The 12,640-nt window shown below is 46.0% G+C and overlaps 1 protein-coding gene across 50 annotated transcripts in view; it reads left to right on the plus strand.

The window, feature by feature from the left end:
- MAP4K4 (mitogen-activated protein kinase kinase kinase kinase 4) overlaps nt 1-11,168 on the plus strand; it is a 179,126-nt gene extending 167,958 nt beyond the window's left edge. For 28 of the 50 annotated variants that reach the window (XM_082642900.1, XM_082642879.1, XM_082642905.1 and 25 more), the window contains 6 exons: nt 65-199; nt 2,589-2,689; nt 4,341-4,490; nt 5,054-5,213; nt 5,997-6,136; nt 7,715-11,168. In XM_082642900.1, coding sequence (XP_082499026.1) covers nt 65-199; nt 2,589-2,689; nt 4,341-4,490; nt 5,054-5,213; nt 5,997-6,136; nt 7,715-7,798 — 770 coding nt within the window. In that variant the 3' untranslated portion in view covers nt 7,799-11,168. Of the gene's footprint in view, nt 1-64; nt 200-2,588; nt 2,690-4,340; nt 4,515-5,053; nt 5,214-5,996; nt 6,137-7,714 lie in introns of all 50 variants that reach the window. The other 22 variants (XM_082642878.1, XM_082642889.1, XM_082642911.1 and 19 more) reach the window with 1 other exon arrangement.
- The last annotated feature ends 1,472 nt before the right edge of the window (nt 11,169-12,640 follow it).

The raw sequence follows: 12,640 nt of genomic DNA on the forward strand, positions 1-12,640 counted from the left end.
CTGTTGATAATGATGATATCTCCTTTTGAATATGCATGTAAAGTACTTATATTTGTTTGGCTAGGCAAAAAGGATAAGTTACGTGTCTACTATTTGTCCTGGTTAAGAAATAAAATACTTCACAACGATCCGGAAGTGGAGAAGAAGCAGGGTTGGACAACCGTGGGGGATCTGGAAGGATGTGTACACTATAAAGTGGGTAAGTTCCACGCCGGGCGGAAGGGTTTTGTTTTTCCAGGGTTTAATTAATCTTGCATTTAAAATCCATGTGGTTTTGAAGCTTTCAGTAATGAACTTGTCTCTGAGACTGGTAACTCATTTCTGTATCAGGATGTTTCTGAGGCACCTTCTAATCCTGAGGCCTGCAGGCCTGCCGTTAATCTTAACTCTGGCTGTCCCCGCCCTCTGTCGTGAGCCTCTTCTCACCCTTTCCTTGGACAGTCCACACTCTCTCTGTAAGATGTGGCTCACATCTTGCAGAGAAGAAGGAAGCGTTGCCAGAGGAGAGACACTTGGACTCCTCCTTTGCACTGTAGGCTTCTCCTCGCTTGGAGGACTCTGGGTCCTTGGCAGTCACTGATCGAACGTTTGAGAGTTTGCCCAAGTAGCTGAGGCCTGTCGGTTTGAATTAAATGCGCTGTACAGAGCTACTCTGCTCATCACTAAGAAATGAATCTTGCTGGCCAGTCAGTGTTTCATGGCAGCTGTTTTGTTCTTTCCTCCTCAGCATGCCTGCCATGCTTCTCGTGAAATAAGATCTCACAAGAACAAAACCAAAATAAGTTTTTTCGTGTTGGGGAAAAAAATCAAAATATAGGTACTGATGTTGGAAATAAAGGGGAAATAATGGAGCTTAGCCCAGTTACAGTTTTATGAGCAAGATGATGTGTTCTAATTGAATTTGAAATGGGAGGTTGAGAAGGTTAGCAAATGGTATAAGTCTTAAGTATACAGAGACTGTATACTTCAGACTGAGTAACATAAGGGGTGTATTGAATGTTGATTTCTGCTTGTGTGTTTTCTTCTGTGTTTATGAAACTACATACTGTAGTCAGTGCCTCTGCTCCCAGGGGTATTACAGTCCTTGGCGTTGCCGTCTTGTTTATGTGACCTGTCCACGGCCCTCAGCTCATTGGTTACTAATGAGTGCGCCTGCCACCCTGATAGTGGACTGATTCTGAGTGATCCTGCAGGGTTCTGTCACCTCGGTGTAGATTTCGGGATTAGAATTTTCTGTGTTGTGTTTTTGTGTACTGTTTTTATTTGTTGATATGTAACTGAAATCGTCTAAGGCTAAATGTAATGAAATGGCTCATAACAGCTGAAACGTCCCTGAATAGATGACCCTACAGGAGAGTGAGAGGCAGATGTGTAAAACTGAGCTGAGCTCAGAAGGCGGGGTGGGGGGGGTGGGTATTTAAATTTATATGTAAATTAATTCTCATGAAATAAACTTTAACATTTCTTTCTTCAGTGACATTAGTACATTCCAGGTGCCCAATAGCCCCATGTAACTAGTGGCTTGACAGCCACTAGTCATATCAACAGGGTGGACATGAAACCTTTCCATCACAGAAAATTCTATCCCATCAGCACTGGTTTCGACAGCCTCTTATAATCCTTTGTATCTTAATAGTCATGTGATTCACTTGCATAGTGACAATACATGAAATAACAAGGAGAGTTATCAAGTCAACAAGCCATGTCTCATGGTCAAAGGCGGAGTGCTGTGGTTTAGAGAGCCCATGAAAGCACCGGGAGTCTGCACCAGCCATTAAGTCAGGTGTGGCCAGGGCCCCTCCGGGTGTCTGCTCTAAGCAGAGTTGCTGCTGTGAAGAGGACTGAAACGGCTGTGTAAAGGAGGCCTATATATATCTATATCTATGTCTATATATATATAGATATAGATATATATATATAGATAGATAGATAGATAGATAGATATCTATATATATAAAGTTAGAGATTTTCTTTACCTTTGGTAACACACCTTTAGCTAAAATCCTAGTAATTACTACAGTCTCTATAGCTCAGGAAGTGGTTTGAAATGATACTTGATCTTGTACCCAGAAACAGATAGAATTCAAACTCAGTTGATGAGTATTTTGTCGTAGAGTCCTGTGTTCCTCCATCTGTAAGCCCCACGCAGGACTCAGGAAAGGCCACATGGAAGGTTTGACCTCTTGCTGGGATTTGGGACCCTCTTGTCTGATAAATCCCATCGTTATCCTTCTGAACTAGTACTGAGCCCTCGAGGTGGTAGGGTGGAAAGGCTGACGTTGTCCTTGCTGATTAAGTACTTACAGCCTAAGAAGGTTAGGGACGTCAGCGAAAGTGCTCATTGATGGCAACCAGGGTATGGAGTTGAGTCCAACACAACATGGAGGACGATGGGAGCAGCCTGAATTGTACATTAAAGAATCGGAAAAGTGAACCACGAGGCTTGAAAACTACATTTTCAGCATTTTTCTCTTGTTGGTTTGGGTGGCTCAGCAGCAGGCATATTTAGAGAGTTGGCAGAGGACGGCTGAAAGAAGTCAGAGTTCCACATTGATGCTGACCTGTGCTCCTCTTATTTGTTGTTGCAGTAAAATATGAAAGAATCAAGTTTCTGGTCATTGCTTTGAAGAGTTCTGTGGAAGTCTATGCGTGGGCACCCAAGCCATATCACAAATTTATGGCCTTTAAGGTAACAACATCAAGTGCACTTAAAGGTAGCATCAGCCGTGCACACTGTGGCCGAGAGCCAGGGAATACGTCTAAAAACCCCGAATGGTTACAGCTGATCATTTAAAAGCATGTGCTGATATTGGTGTATGTAACTTTATCATGCGAGAGGCCATTTCTAATGGAACAAGCCGAGCTATCGGCTTTCTAAGTCCTCAGAGTGTGAGAGAGGAGCGGAATGTTGGGCAGACACCTGGATTGAAAGGACAGACTGACACCACCTCCATTTAAGAAGCAGACCTTCACCTTCCACCTAAAGTCATGGACGTGTATAAAGATGTAGATGTTTATGTTTTTGACAGGTATCCAGCAATAGGCAGCTTTAAGGTATATCTGTTCAGTAGAGGACTAATTAAAAATGAAGTTACAGAAACTCTTGATGACACAAGGAATGCATTATTACACATTAAATAGAACAAGTATTAAAATATGTATAATACACCATTTTTGTTCAAAGAAAAATACCGTAGAAAAATATTAGCAGTTATTTTTGTGGATTTTTTTTTTTTTTTGCGGTACGCGGGCCTCTCACTGCTGTCGCCTCTCCCGTCGCGGAGCACAGGCTCCGGACGCGCAGGCCCAGCGGCCATGGCTCACGGGCCCAGCCGCCCCGCGGCACGTGGGATCCCCCCGGACCGGGGCACGAACCCACAGCCCCCGCATCGGCAGGCGGACTCTCAACCACTGCGCCACCAGGGAAGCCCTTGTGGATATTTTTAATATTTCTTTTTTATACTTCTAGAGTTTGCACTAGATACAAATTTATAAAATTCTTAATCGAAAATGATACTACTATAACATTAGATATTATAAATCACTTAATAGCATCATTTCTGCTATTAGACAAAAAACCTTAAGCTTTGTCCCCCGGGGGTGTTTCAGTGCAGGGCAAGAAGTTAAGAATTTTGTATCCAAAAAGATTCTATTTGCTTACGTGTTTAAATAGTTTTGACATATTTTATCAAGGGTAGGCTTCCATTATTTGGAAAATTGACGTATTTAGATTGCTTATTCCTTGATTCCCCAGTAAAGCAGTATACATGAGGTTATCATATCTGCTTTAAAGAATAAAACCACATATTAATTGACTAAACGCTGTTGACTGTATAGTTACAATTATCTTCTGAGATCTGCTCTTAGTTACCTTCACGTACCAGGTGCCAGCAACTGTACTAGTTGCTTTTATACACAAATACCTTATTCAAACCTGCCTGATGAGCCATAGGTGTTGACGTTAATGACACACCGAGGCCACCAGGCTGTTACGGTACACGGCAGCCTCTCGTTAGCTTTATCACTCTAGCTGGAACATTAAAGTGGAGGTTTGCGTAGCTCAGCAGAGACTGTGATGACCACACTGATAAAAACTCTCCTCACGTGGATCGTGCAGCCGCTCTGTCTCCATTGTCTTCGTTGGAGTAGCTGGTGCTGACTGACAGATAAGAGCAAAAGAACTTGAAGACTTACTGTACAGAGTAGTTTTGCTTACGGTTTTTGCCAGGGTGGTTCAGTAATTGAGTAACGGTGTGCCTGGGTCTGGCTTCTCCAGTTTGAACCATCAGAAATAAGTTCTGCTTCGTCTCACAGCCGCTCTGTCCGTTGCTTCTTTGTAGTCATTTGGAGATTTGGTGCATAAGCCATTACTGGTGGATCTCACTGTTGAGGAAGGCCAGAGGTTGAAAGTGATCTATGGATCCTGTGCTGGATTCCATGCTGTTGATGTGGATTCAGGATCAGTCTATGACATTTATCTACCAACACACGTAAGAAAGAACCCACACTCTATGGTTGGTTGACTGGCTTCATTTTATTTTGACTTTTTTCTTTACTCTGCTTAGTGAACTAACACAAGCAGGGATCCCTTGCTTTCCCTGTGCTGTGGGGGTGAGTATTTAAATGGCGCCCCTGTTCAGTAGCACTCTGCTCCGAGCCAAGTGGAGACCCACTCTCCTGGCTCTGAAGCCCTCCTGAAAACCTCCTCGCCCTGCTTTCACTAACACGGGAGGGTTGGGCAGCTGCTGGCAGGTCAGAACCTCCGTGGGTCGGGACTGGTTAGAGGAACACAATTTATTAAATGGAGCCCCCAATCCAAATATGTTCCAGGGGCTCCGAAAACGTGAACTAGTAGATTATAGGACCTATCAAAGGTGGACTTTCAGATATATATGTATATCACATGGGTTTTCCACAGTGTTATCCAGTGTTGTGTTTATCACCAGGAATCTGAACCAGTGCATTCGTTCCCCAAGACATTCTTATTGAGCCCTTTTGCAGGGATGGAAGTAGCCACAAACATGCTCGCCTGTACTTTGTTCCTCTTCTCTAGATCCAGTGCAGCATCAAACCCCACGCAATCATCATCCTCCCCAACACGGATGGAATGGAGCTTCTGGTGTGCTATGAAGACGAAGGGGTCTATGTGAACACATATGGAAGGATTACCAAGGATGTGGTTCTGCAGTGGGGAGAGATGCCAACGTCTGTAGGTGCGCGTCCCTGACAGGAAAAGGCCCTTCCTAAAGAGGCGTGCAGTTTGCGTACTGATTTTACGTGTTCTTCAGACCCTTTGGCCACTTAACAGAGTGGCTGGCAGTAGACGGTGGAAAGTTAGATTGTAGACCGTGTGACACACGTAATAGTCTTCTGTTAGGACAAAATCCAAGTCATTGTTTTTTAAACCTCTGTCGTTCACAGTCCTTCATTTAATCTTTAAGACAGCCAGGGGCAGTAGGGGCAGGTGTAGTTGTGGACTGATGTGTGGGACGTGAGGGGAGACAGAAGGGTAAGTGATCACTCCTGCCATTCCGCAGCCCAGCCGCAGTCGACACTCAGCCTCCTGACCGTCCCTGTGCGTTCAGCAGCGAAGGCTGATCTCTGGCACCCTCACGGCTCCAAGTTTATATCCCCAAACTGTTTTGGTTTAATTGCAGTTACGTCACTGGTTCTGTCCACTTGGCTTTCCTTCTCGCTGCCTCCCTGGTCACTAGTGTGATGAAAATACGAGCTAAGCTATGGCGTGGCGGGTGGGCAGGTGCTGCTCCGGCGTGACTGCCTCAACTGTTGATTCAAATACTGCCTCCCAGGATGGACCATGAGGGTGCACATGCAGAGTGACTTGCAAACAAAACCCCCAAATTCTAGCTGTTTAGAGGGGTGGGGTGTGTGTGTGTGTGAGAGAGAGAGAGAGAGAGAGAGACCGAGACCTGAGCAGTTTCTTTCCACTGCTGTTTCCTTACCTTTAACGATACGTGTTTTCTCCTCTCAAAAAGCATATATTCGATCCAATCAGACGATGGGCTGGGGAGAAAAGGCCATAGAGATCCGGTCTGTGGAGACCGGCCACTTGGATGGTGTGTTTATGCACAAAAGGGCTCAAAGACTGAAATTCTTATGTGAACGCAACGACAAGGTAACGGTTTCCTCAGAGATTCTTTTTAGTTGCTACTATCTTTTAGCAATGGTTTATTTTCCATGAAGTTTGGTGAAGCCTTTCCTTGGGGTTTTGATAGATTCTGAAATAACTTTATCAAGGAACTTTTCAGTAGTGACTTTTTAGGCCTGTTCATGGAGGTCATGATATATTTTATTTTGTTTTTGTTGAGGGGGTAGAGCTGTTTATCTCTGCAGAAATCATCCTATGTTGGGTTTTTGTTTTTTGTCTTACGGGGTTTTTTCCCCATTCGGTGGCCTGCCTAGGCCATGTTTGGTTTAGGGATAGAGAAGGTTAAAGCTAACAGTTTAGATGGATGGAATTCTTTTGTGTTTAGAAGGAACCCTCATGCAACTTTAAATAACAGGGTAAAACTTCCTCTCCCCTGATACGTACCAGAAATACACCACTTGTTGGTCTACCTTTTGAGTAGTGAAATAACTTCATTGTGTGACATAAATGCCTAAGAGGGGAAATCATTTTATGCAGAAGTAGGCATACTTCCTGCAGGTGAGACCCCGGGGCATCAAAGCCCCAGTTAAAACCTTTGCTTTCTGAAACTGGCCACATCCTTGTCTTCTCTGGGATTGACTCCCTCCCTCCCCACATCAGCCTTGGAGTGGAACAGACACTGGCCAAGGGTGTTGACCCCTCGGGCCTTTTCTAAGCCCAAATTTCTCTGTCTTCTGTCACTTGGATAAAAATATGTCTGACCACCTGGGGCAGCCCAGTGCAGCCTTAGAAACATTTCCCCCTTTTGCTTCACGTTAAAATATATTAAACCTCCTAGCAAGCAGACCTCAGGTTGACTTCTCAGACGAAGAAAGCTGTCACTTCTCCTTGTCAGCTGGGCCTCCTGCCCAGCCACGTGCTCTCCTACTCAAGAGCTGCATCACCACCAGCCCACTTCCTCCTGCACTCCTCTAGCCCATTTGCCGGTGCACTTGGCCTTTTTTCCCCTACATATTACCTCCTAAATCTTTTACCTTGAAAATCCATACAACCTCAGACCTAACCCAGGATTCTGCCAGCTTTTCGGCTTACACTTTCCTAAGTATGTTCAGTGGAGCCATAACTGTGATATTCTTTGAACCTCAGGCATTTAAATATTTTTATCATTCATGATGTCACATCCATCGGGTTTTATTAGTAAAAGGCACAAAACTAAATTACGTTACTTTGACTGTAGAGTCATATGAAATAACTAATACATCTCAGCTTCATTTTCTAAAAGAGAAAAACGAGGTAGCTGAGGAGCCTCCCCACTGCGCATTGAGTTTGCCAAAATCCCATTCGTCTTTCAGAAGGCATTAGCCGTGGAGGTGAACACAAATGATCCCGTTTCGGGAACACCGCCTTTGTTCCTCTGCGTTCTCACAATAGGGCACAACGTACAAGGAGTCATCCGTTGGCTAAGGAGCCTTCCTGGTCAAGATGAAAACTGGCTCCTTCACAGACAAATGGACATCACCCCAGATTTCCTTTGGGAGGGGCCCCTGGGGCTGTGGGACCAGGGTCCTGCTGACCCCTCTCCTCTCCTCCCCTCTCCTTCTACAGGTGTTCTTCGCCTCGGTCCGGTCCGGGGGCAGCAGCCAGGTGTACTTCATGACGCTGGGCAGGACCTCTCTTCTGAGCTGGTAGGAGTGGCGGGCGGGGATGCCGGCCCCGGAGTCATCGAGATGAGAACCTGGAATTCCTGGCAACTGGAGCTTGGAGCCGCCCAGGCCGCGTGGGCGGGGGTCTCCTCTCCCCTCCTGCCCGCTCTTACCAGTTCATCCCCACTCTCTTCTTGTCCTGTTCGAAATAAAGGCTGCAACGCAGCTGGTGCTGTTGAGACTCTACCATCAGGTGCTATCGGCGTTGGAATCAAGCATCAGGCAGAATGCAAACACCTTCCCTCCAGCTCCAGAATTCCTCGTCTGTGACTCTGTCCCGGGGTGTCTGCAGGTGGAGAACAGACACGCCGGCGGGTGGTTAGAAGTGGGCACAGCGGGTGTAAAGTGTGCTCGGACGAGCAGGTCACTGAAGCCAAGAGCAGATTTAATAGAGTAACATTAACAATGTATTTAATTGACATTTCTTTTTTGTAATGTGACCATATGTGGACAAAGAAGAAGGTGCAGGTTTAAGAAGTTAATATTTATAAAATGTGAAAGACACAGTTACTAGGATAACTTTTTTGTGGGTGGGGCTTGGGAGGTGGGGTGGGTGGGTTAGGGACCCATTTGGCATTTGGTTTCTTGGGAATCCTTTTTTTTTTTTGGCCAAGAGCTCAAGTCATTTTCTGTGTACCAGGTTTTGCCTAAATCATGTGCAGATAATTCTTCAAAGAAAGAAAAAAAGGAAAAGGTGTGCATTTGTATCCTGGCCAGAACCTCGTTGTGTGACAGGATTAGCACTGCCTCGGTCAAAGGTTTAATTTTTGTTTAAACCTAGAAGTGCAACAGCAGTTTCACCACGGCCTGCACTTGCGGAGGGAAAAAATTGTCTTTTCAGCCACGTGTTTATTGTTTCGCCTACCTCATTGTTTTTAATGCATTAAGAGGTGGTTTAGTTTATATGTTTTTGGAGGAAAACATTAATGTTTAATTTAGTCTTAATACCAAAACTATCCAATTGAAGTTTGACTGTTATTTCGTCACAGGTCTCAGTAGGCACAAGAGAAATTGTCCCTGAAGATGGGAAACAGCCACGAGGCTTGTCTCGCTGACGGGCGCGTCTGCTTTCTCAGTTGAGAGAGCAGATCGCGCTGTTTCCACTAGATTCGCCCGTGGTGGTGGACGGGCGGCCATCACCCACAGCGTGAGGGGCCTCAGTGTCCTCAAATCGGGGTTTGCAGACAGGTGGTCATACGGGGACAGCCCCACAAACTGTTAACAGTGTTGCAGGAACCTTTCCTTGGGGCCGGGGGTATTTCCCTTTTTCTAAAAAATGCAATGCACTAAAACTATTTTAAGAATGTAGTTAATACTGCTCATTCATAAGATAGCATCTTCCTGTGTTTTGGGTGTGATATCAAAGCCCTGGCTTTTCTCGTTCTCTCCCTTGCTCTCCCGTTCTCTCTCTGTTTTTTAAACCAGTTTTACTTTATGAATATGTTCATGACATTTGTAATAAATGTCTTGGGTAATAATTGGTTTCATGGCTTCTGGTCACTCGCTTCCTCTGAGGATTTAATTACTTGGTAAAGGAGCAGCGCTCCGCACCATGGCTCTGCCGTCCGCCTTTCCTGTTGTTGAGTTCTGATGGGAATGTTGCATCCACCAAACAAAAGCTCGGTGTTTCATAGGCTTACTCCTCCTCCGTGGCGAATTTTCTTTTATGACGTGTAAGTGGAGGTTTTCCTCCAACAATCACTTGCACCTGTTTGCTGAGGCTTGGCCCGGCATTGGCATCCCATTTGGCATCCATTTTGACTCGTCATTCTCTTCCTCCTGGGTTCGCATTTTTGCCGGAGGCTCTCCTGTGAATTTCAAACCCTAGTGAAAAGTACATACACTCACAAATGCAGAAACAACAACTGGTCGCGTACACGCGCCACAACAGGACCCACTGAGAAAACCCGCCTCCGTGCTGGAAGGACAAGGCCGGGGAAACAGGTTTTCCGTGTGTGTGACTTTGGTGTAGTGCTGATGTCTAAGGCAGAAAGAGATAGTTCTTTTCTACTAATTCATACTGAACATAGAGAAGATTGGGGAGTTAATCCCACCCTTGGAAGGGACTTCTGAGACAGGCCAGACTCCGTCACCATGGGACTGCAGTCACAATCACATCACTGCTGGCGATTCCCTACTCGGTTTGGCTTTTGACCCAAGATGAAATGTGTCTCAGTGAACACGTGCACCGGCAGAGGAGAAAGGACCCGAGACGGGGTCAGTTGTAGCCCCCTCCCGTGACTTTAGCGAAAGGTAAAAGTTGGGCAAGTGTCTTTGAAAAAATACTAAACTTCTGATGCCGACATGGAAGATACAAAAAGGGATGAGGCCTCATGGTCTGCATCATCCAGACTTGAAGCTCAGTGTCTGTAAGTCAAGGGCTGTGACACAGACCATGCAAATGGTGTTTCATTGGAATTGCCGAGTACTGAGAACTTGACAAAAACCGCATTTCCCTCAGGGGCAATGGGCTCCGAGCTCAGGTCAGGGTGGGCCTGTCCTAGTTGGGCAGCACCTGGTGGTGTTGGAGTTGAACGTGATTGAATCCATCGCCGGGCTTAGCTGACCTCGGTCAGCCAGCCACTGGTCCCCTGGGTGTGGGTGCCCGCGGTGTGTTTTCCTTGGCCGTGGTATCCCTCCCTCCGTGGCCTCCCCGCCTTGTAGATCAGACTGTGTTGCTACAGCTTCAAGCAGGTGCCCGGTTAGGTTTCTCCATGAAAGATGGCGAGCTGTCGCGTTGTCTTTCTTCTAGAGAAAGGGATGATCTTTTTCCTTTAACAGGGTAGTGACTTCACAGAAGTGCAAAGATGGCAAAATCAACAGAAGAAGATAGTGTTATGCTGATACCGTTAAACGTGGAACATGGAAAACTATGACAACTCTTCCAAACAAAATACCAATATGGCTCTAGGTTTAGTCAAAGCTTTAATAAGTGATACCTTTCTGTGTTTAAAGCAGAGTCTCTCTGTATCGAGCGCAGTGTTTTTACTTTTTCTCATGCCCATGTTGTGTTGAAGAAAATGTTTACAAAAAAATGGTTTTGTTACACTAATGTGCATCACGTATTTATGGTTTATTTTTAAGTGATTTTTTTGTGGGTTATTTAGGCTTTTGTCTTAGTTGTAGTCCACTTACGGTGATTCATAATCCCCAGTTTTGCCAATTATAAATTTGCTAAACAGTAATGCAAATGACAAGCTGCATTGTTTACTAATCAGAGCTGCAAAGCAGACTGGTGGCGAGTACACACACAGCCTTCTGTTTTCAGTGCTAACTCGTCTTCTGTGTATTATGAAAATTACTGTTGTCCCTCTTCTCCCCTCTTTTGTCCTTAAATAAAGTAAAAATGACACCTATTTCACGTGGCATGAGTTTCAAATATATTCTCCTCCTCCAGAATGTTTCCTTCCTCTAAGGATCCTCCTTCCCCTGTGCCACCCCTGGCCTGAGCGGGCGGCTCCTAGATCCTGCCGTCTCCCTAACAGGGATGGCCCAGGGGCTCACCAGGCACAGGTTACGAAAGCAGCAAACATTTGTTCAAAGATCTTAGCATGAAACTGATGGGTGAGCTCTTGATCACCGTGTTTCTGAAGCCAAAAACGGAGTAAGGCTCATTTTACATGCATGCTGTCTGTTCTGTAGCTAACAGGACGATGAAAGGGATGCTTTCTCAAATTGGCACATAAACATGACCTTAGGCCTAATCACTGGAGCTCCTTCAGTGCAAGGTCATCACAGCCCCACCCACGGGTGTGCCCCATCAACCCTCCATAGCCTGGCAGGAACATTCCTCATTGGATAGATGCCAGGCCATGCCATGGGTGTCAGCACCCTGCCCGAGCCCCCTCCTCAGTTGCATGTGTCAGTCAGCTAGCTCCTCTATGCTTCATACTAGAAACACGTTCTTTCTTCAAAGTGAAAATAAACTCGTAAATACCTAGGCCCCCCCAAGGAGCAAGTTAGTTTCCCTTCCTACTTGTTTGTTGCAGCTGGTGTGGGTGACAGGGAATAAACATCTGGTGACCCCGTCATTCATGGCCCTGTTCGAACTTCACTTCATCGGTGGAGGTTTCACTTGGAGGAGGCCACCAGGGTCAAGTCAGCCCCTGTAAGGGGTGCCAGCCCGCTGATCTGGTGTCACATTCAAGGGTGCGGTGACGTTGCTGCTTTATCTGCCATCTAGGACTTAAACAATGCCCATGCTTCATTTTAGGAGAAGTAGGTACTGTGTTTTGTAAGGGAAAATGGCTAAGGAATTAAGTTGGGAACAATAGTCATTACATTTTCTTATGGGAGAAGTAACGTGTGTTCAGACAGGAGAGTCTCACAGCCGGTCTGCCTCGCCCTTCACTATGAGATGGTCTTGTCGTATCTGCGTTTCAGAATCTTCCTGGAACTCTTGCAGCTTTGCCTCTGCCTCTCCTAACTTCCCTGTGCTCATACTCCACCTCATTTATCCTCTCTGATACCCTGACGACAGCACGGTGCTCTCTGGTTCAGTCTGTTTCTATCTGAATACCGAGCCTGCATGTGAGCTCAGATTGGTTCTAACTGCTCTCAGAGAATTTCCCAGTGGTTTGCTTCAGTAGCTTGAAATAAAAACCCTGATGTTAATCTAAGGATGACACCAGCCCCCTGTGCAGCGTGGGGCTGGTGAGGAAGTGCACTGGGGTAGCCAGGCCCCGGGAGGGCTGTGAGCGTCTCACATGCTAGGCATGGGCCACCCGGGTCCTGTAACAGACTCACCAGTCCCCCGGCTGCAACTTGGCTTCCTGTAAGAAGAGCACGGTTCCTTGATGCTAAGTCTCATCTCGTAGTTTGCTTGGTT

This window comes from Mesoplodon mirus (genome assembly GCF_964341445.2).
Source record: "Mesoplodon mirus genome assembly, chromosome: 14".
In the NCBI taxonomy this organism is placed as follows: Eukaryota; Metazoa; Chordata; class Mammalia; order Artiodactyla; family Ziphiidae; genus Mesoplodon; species Mesoplodon mirus.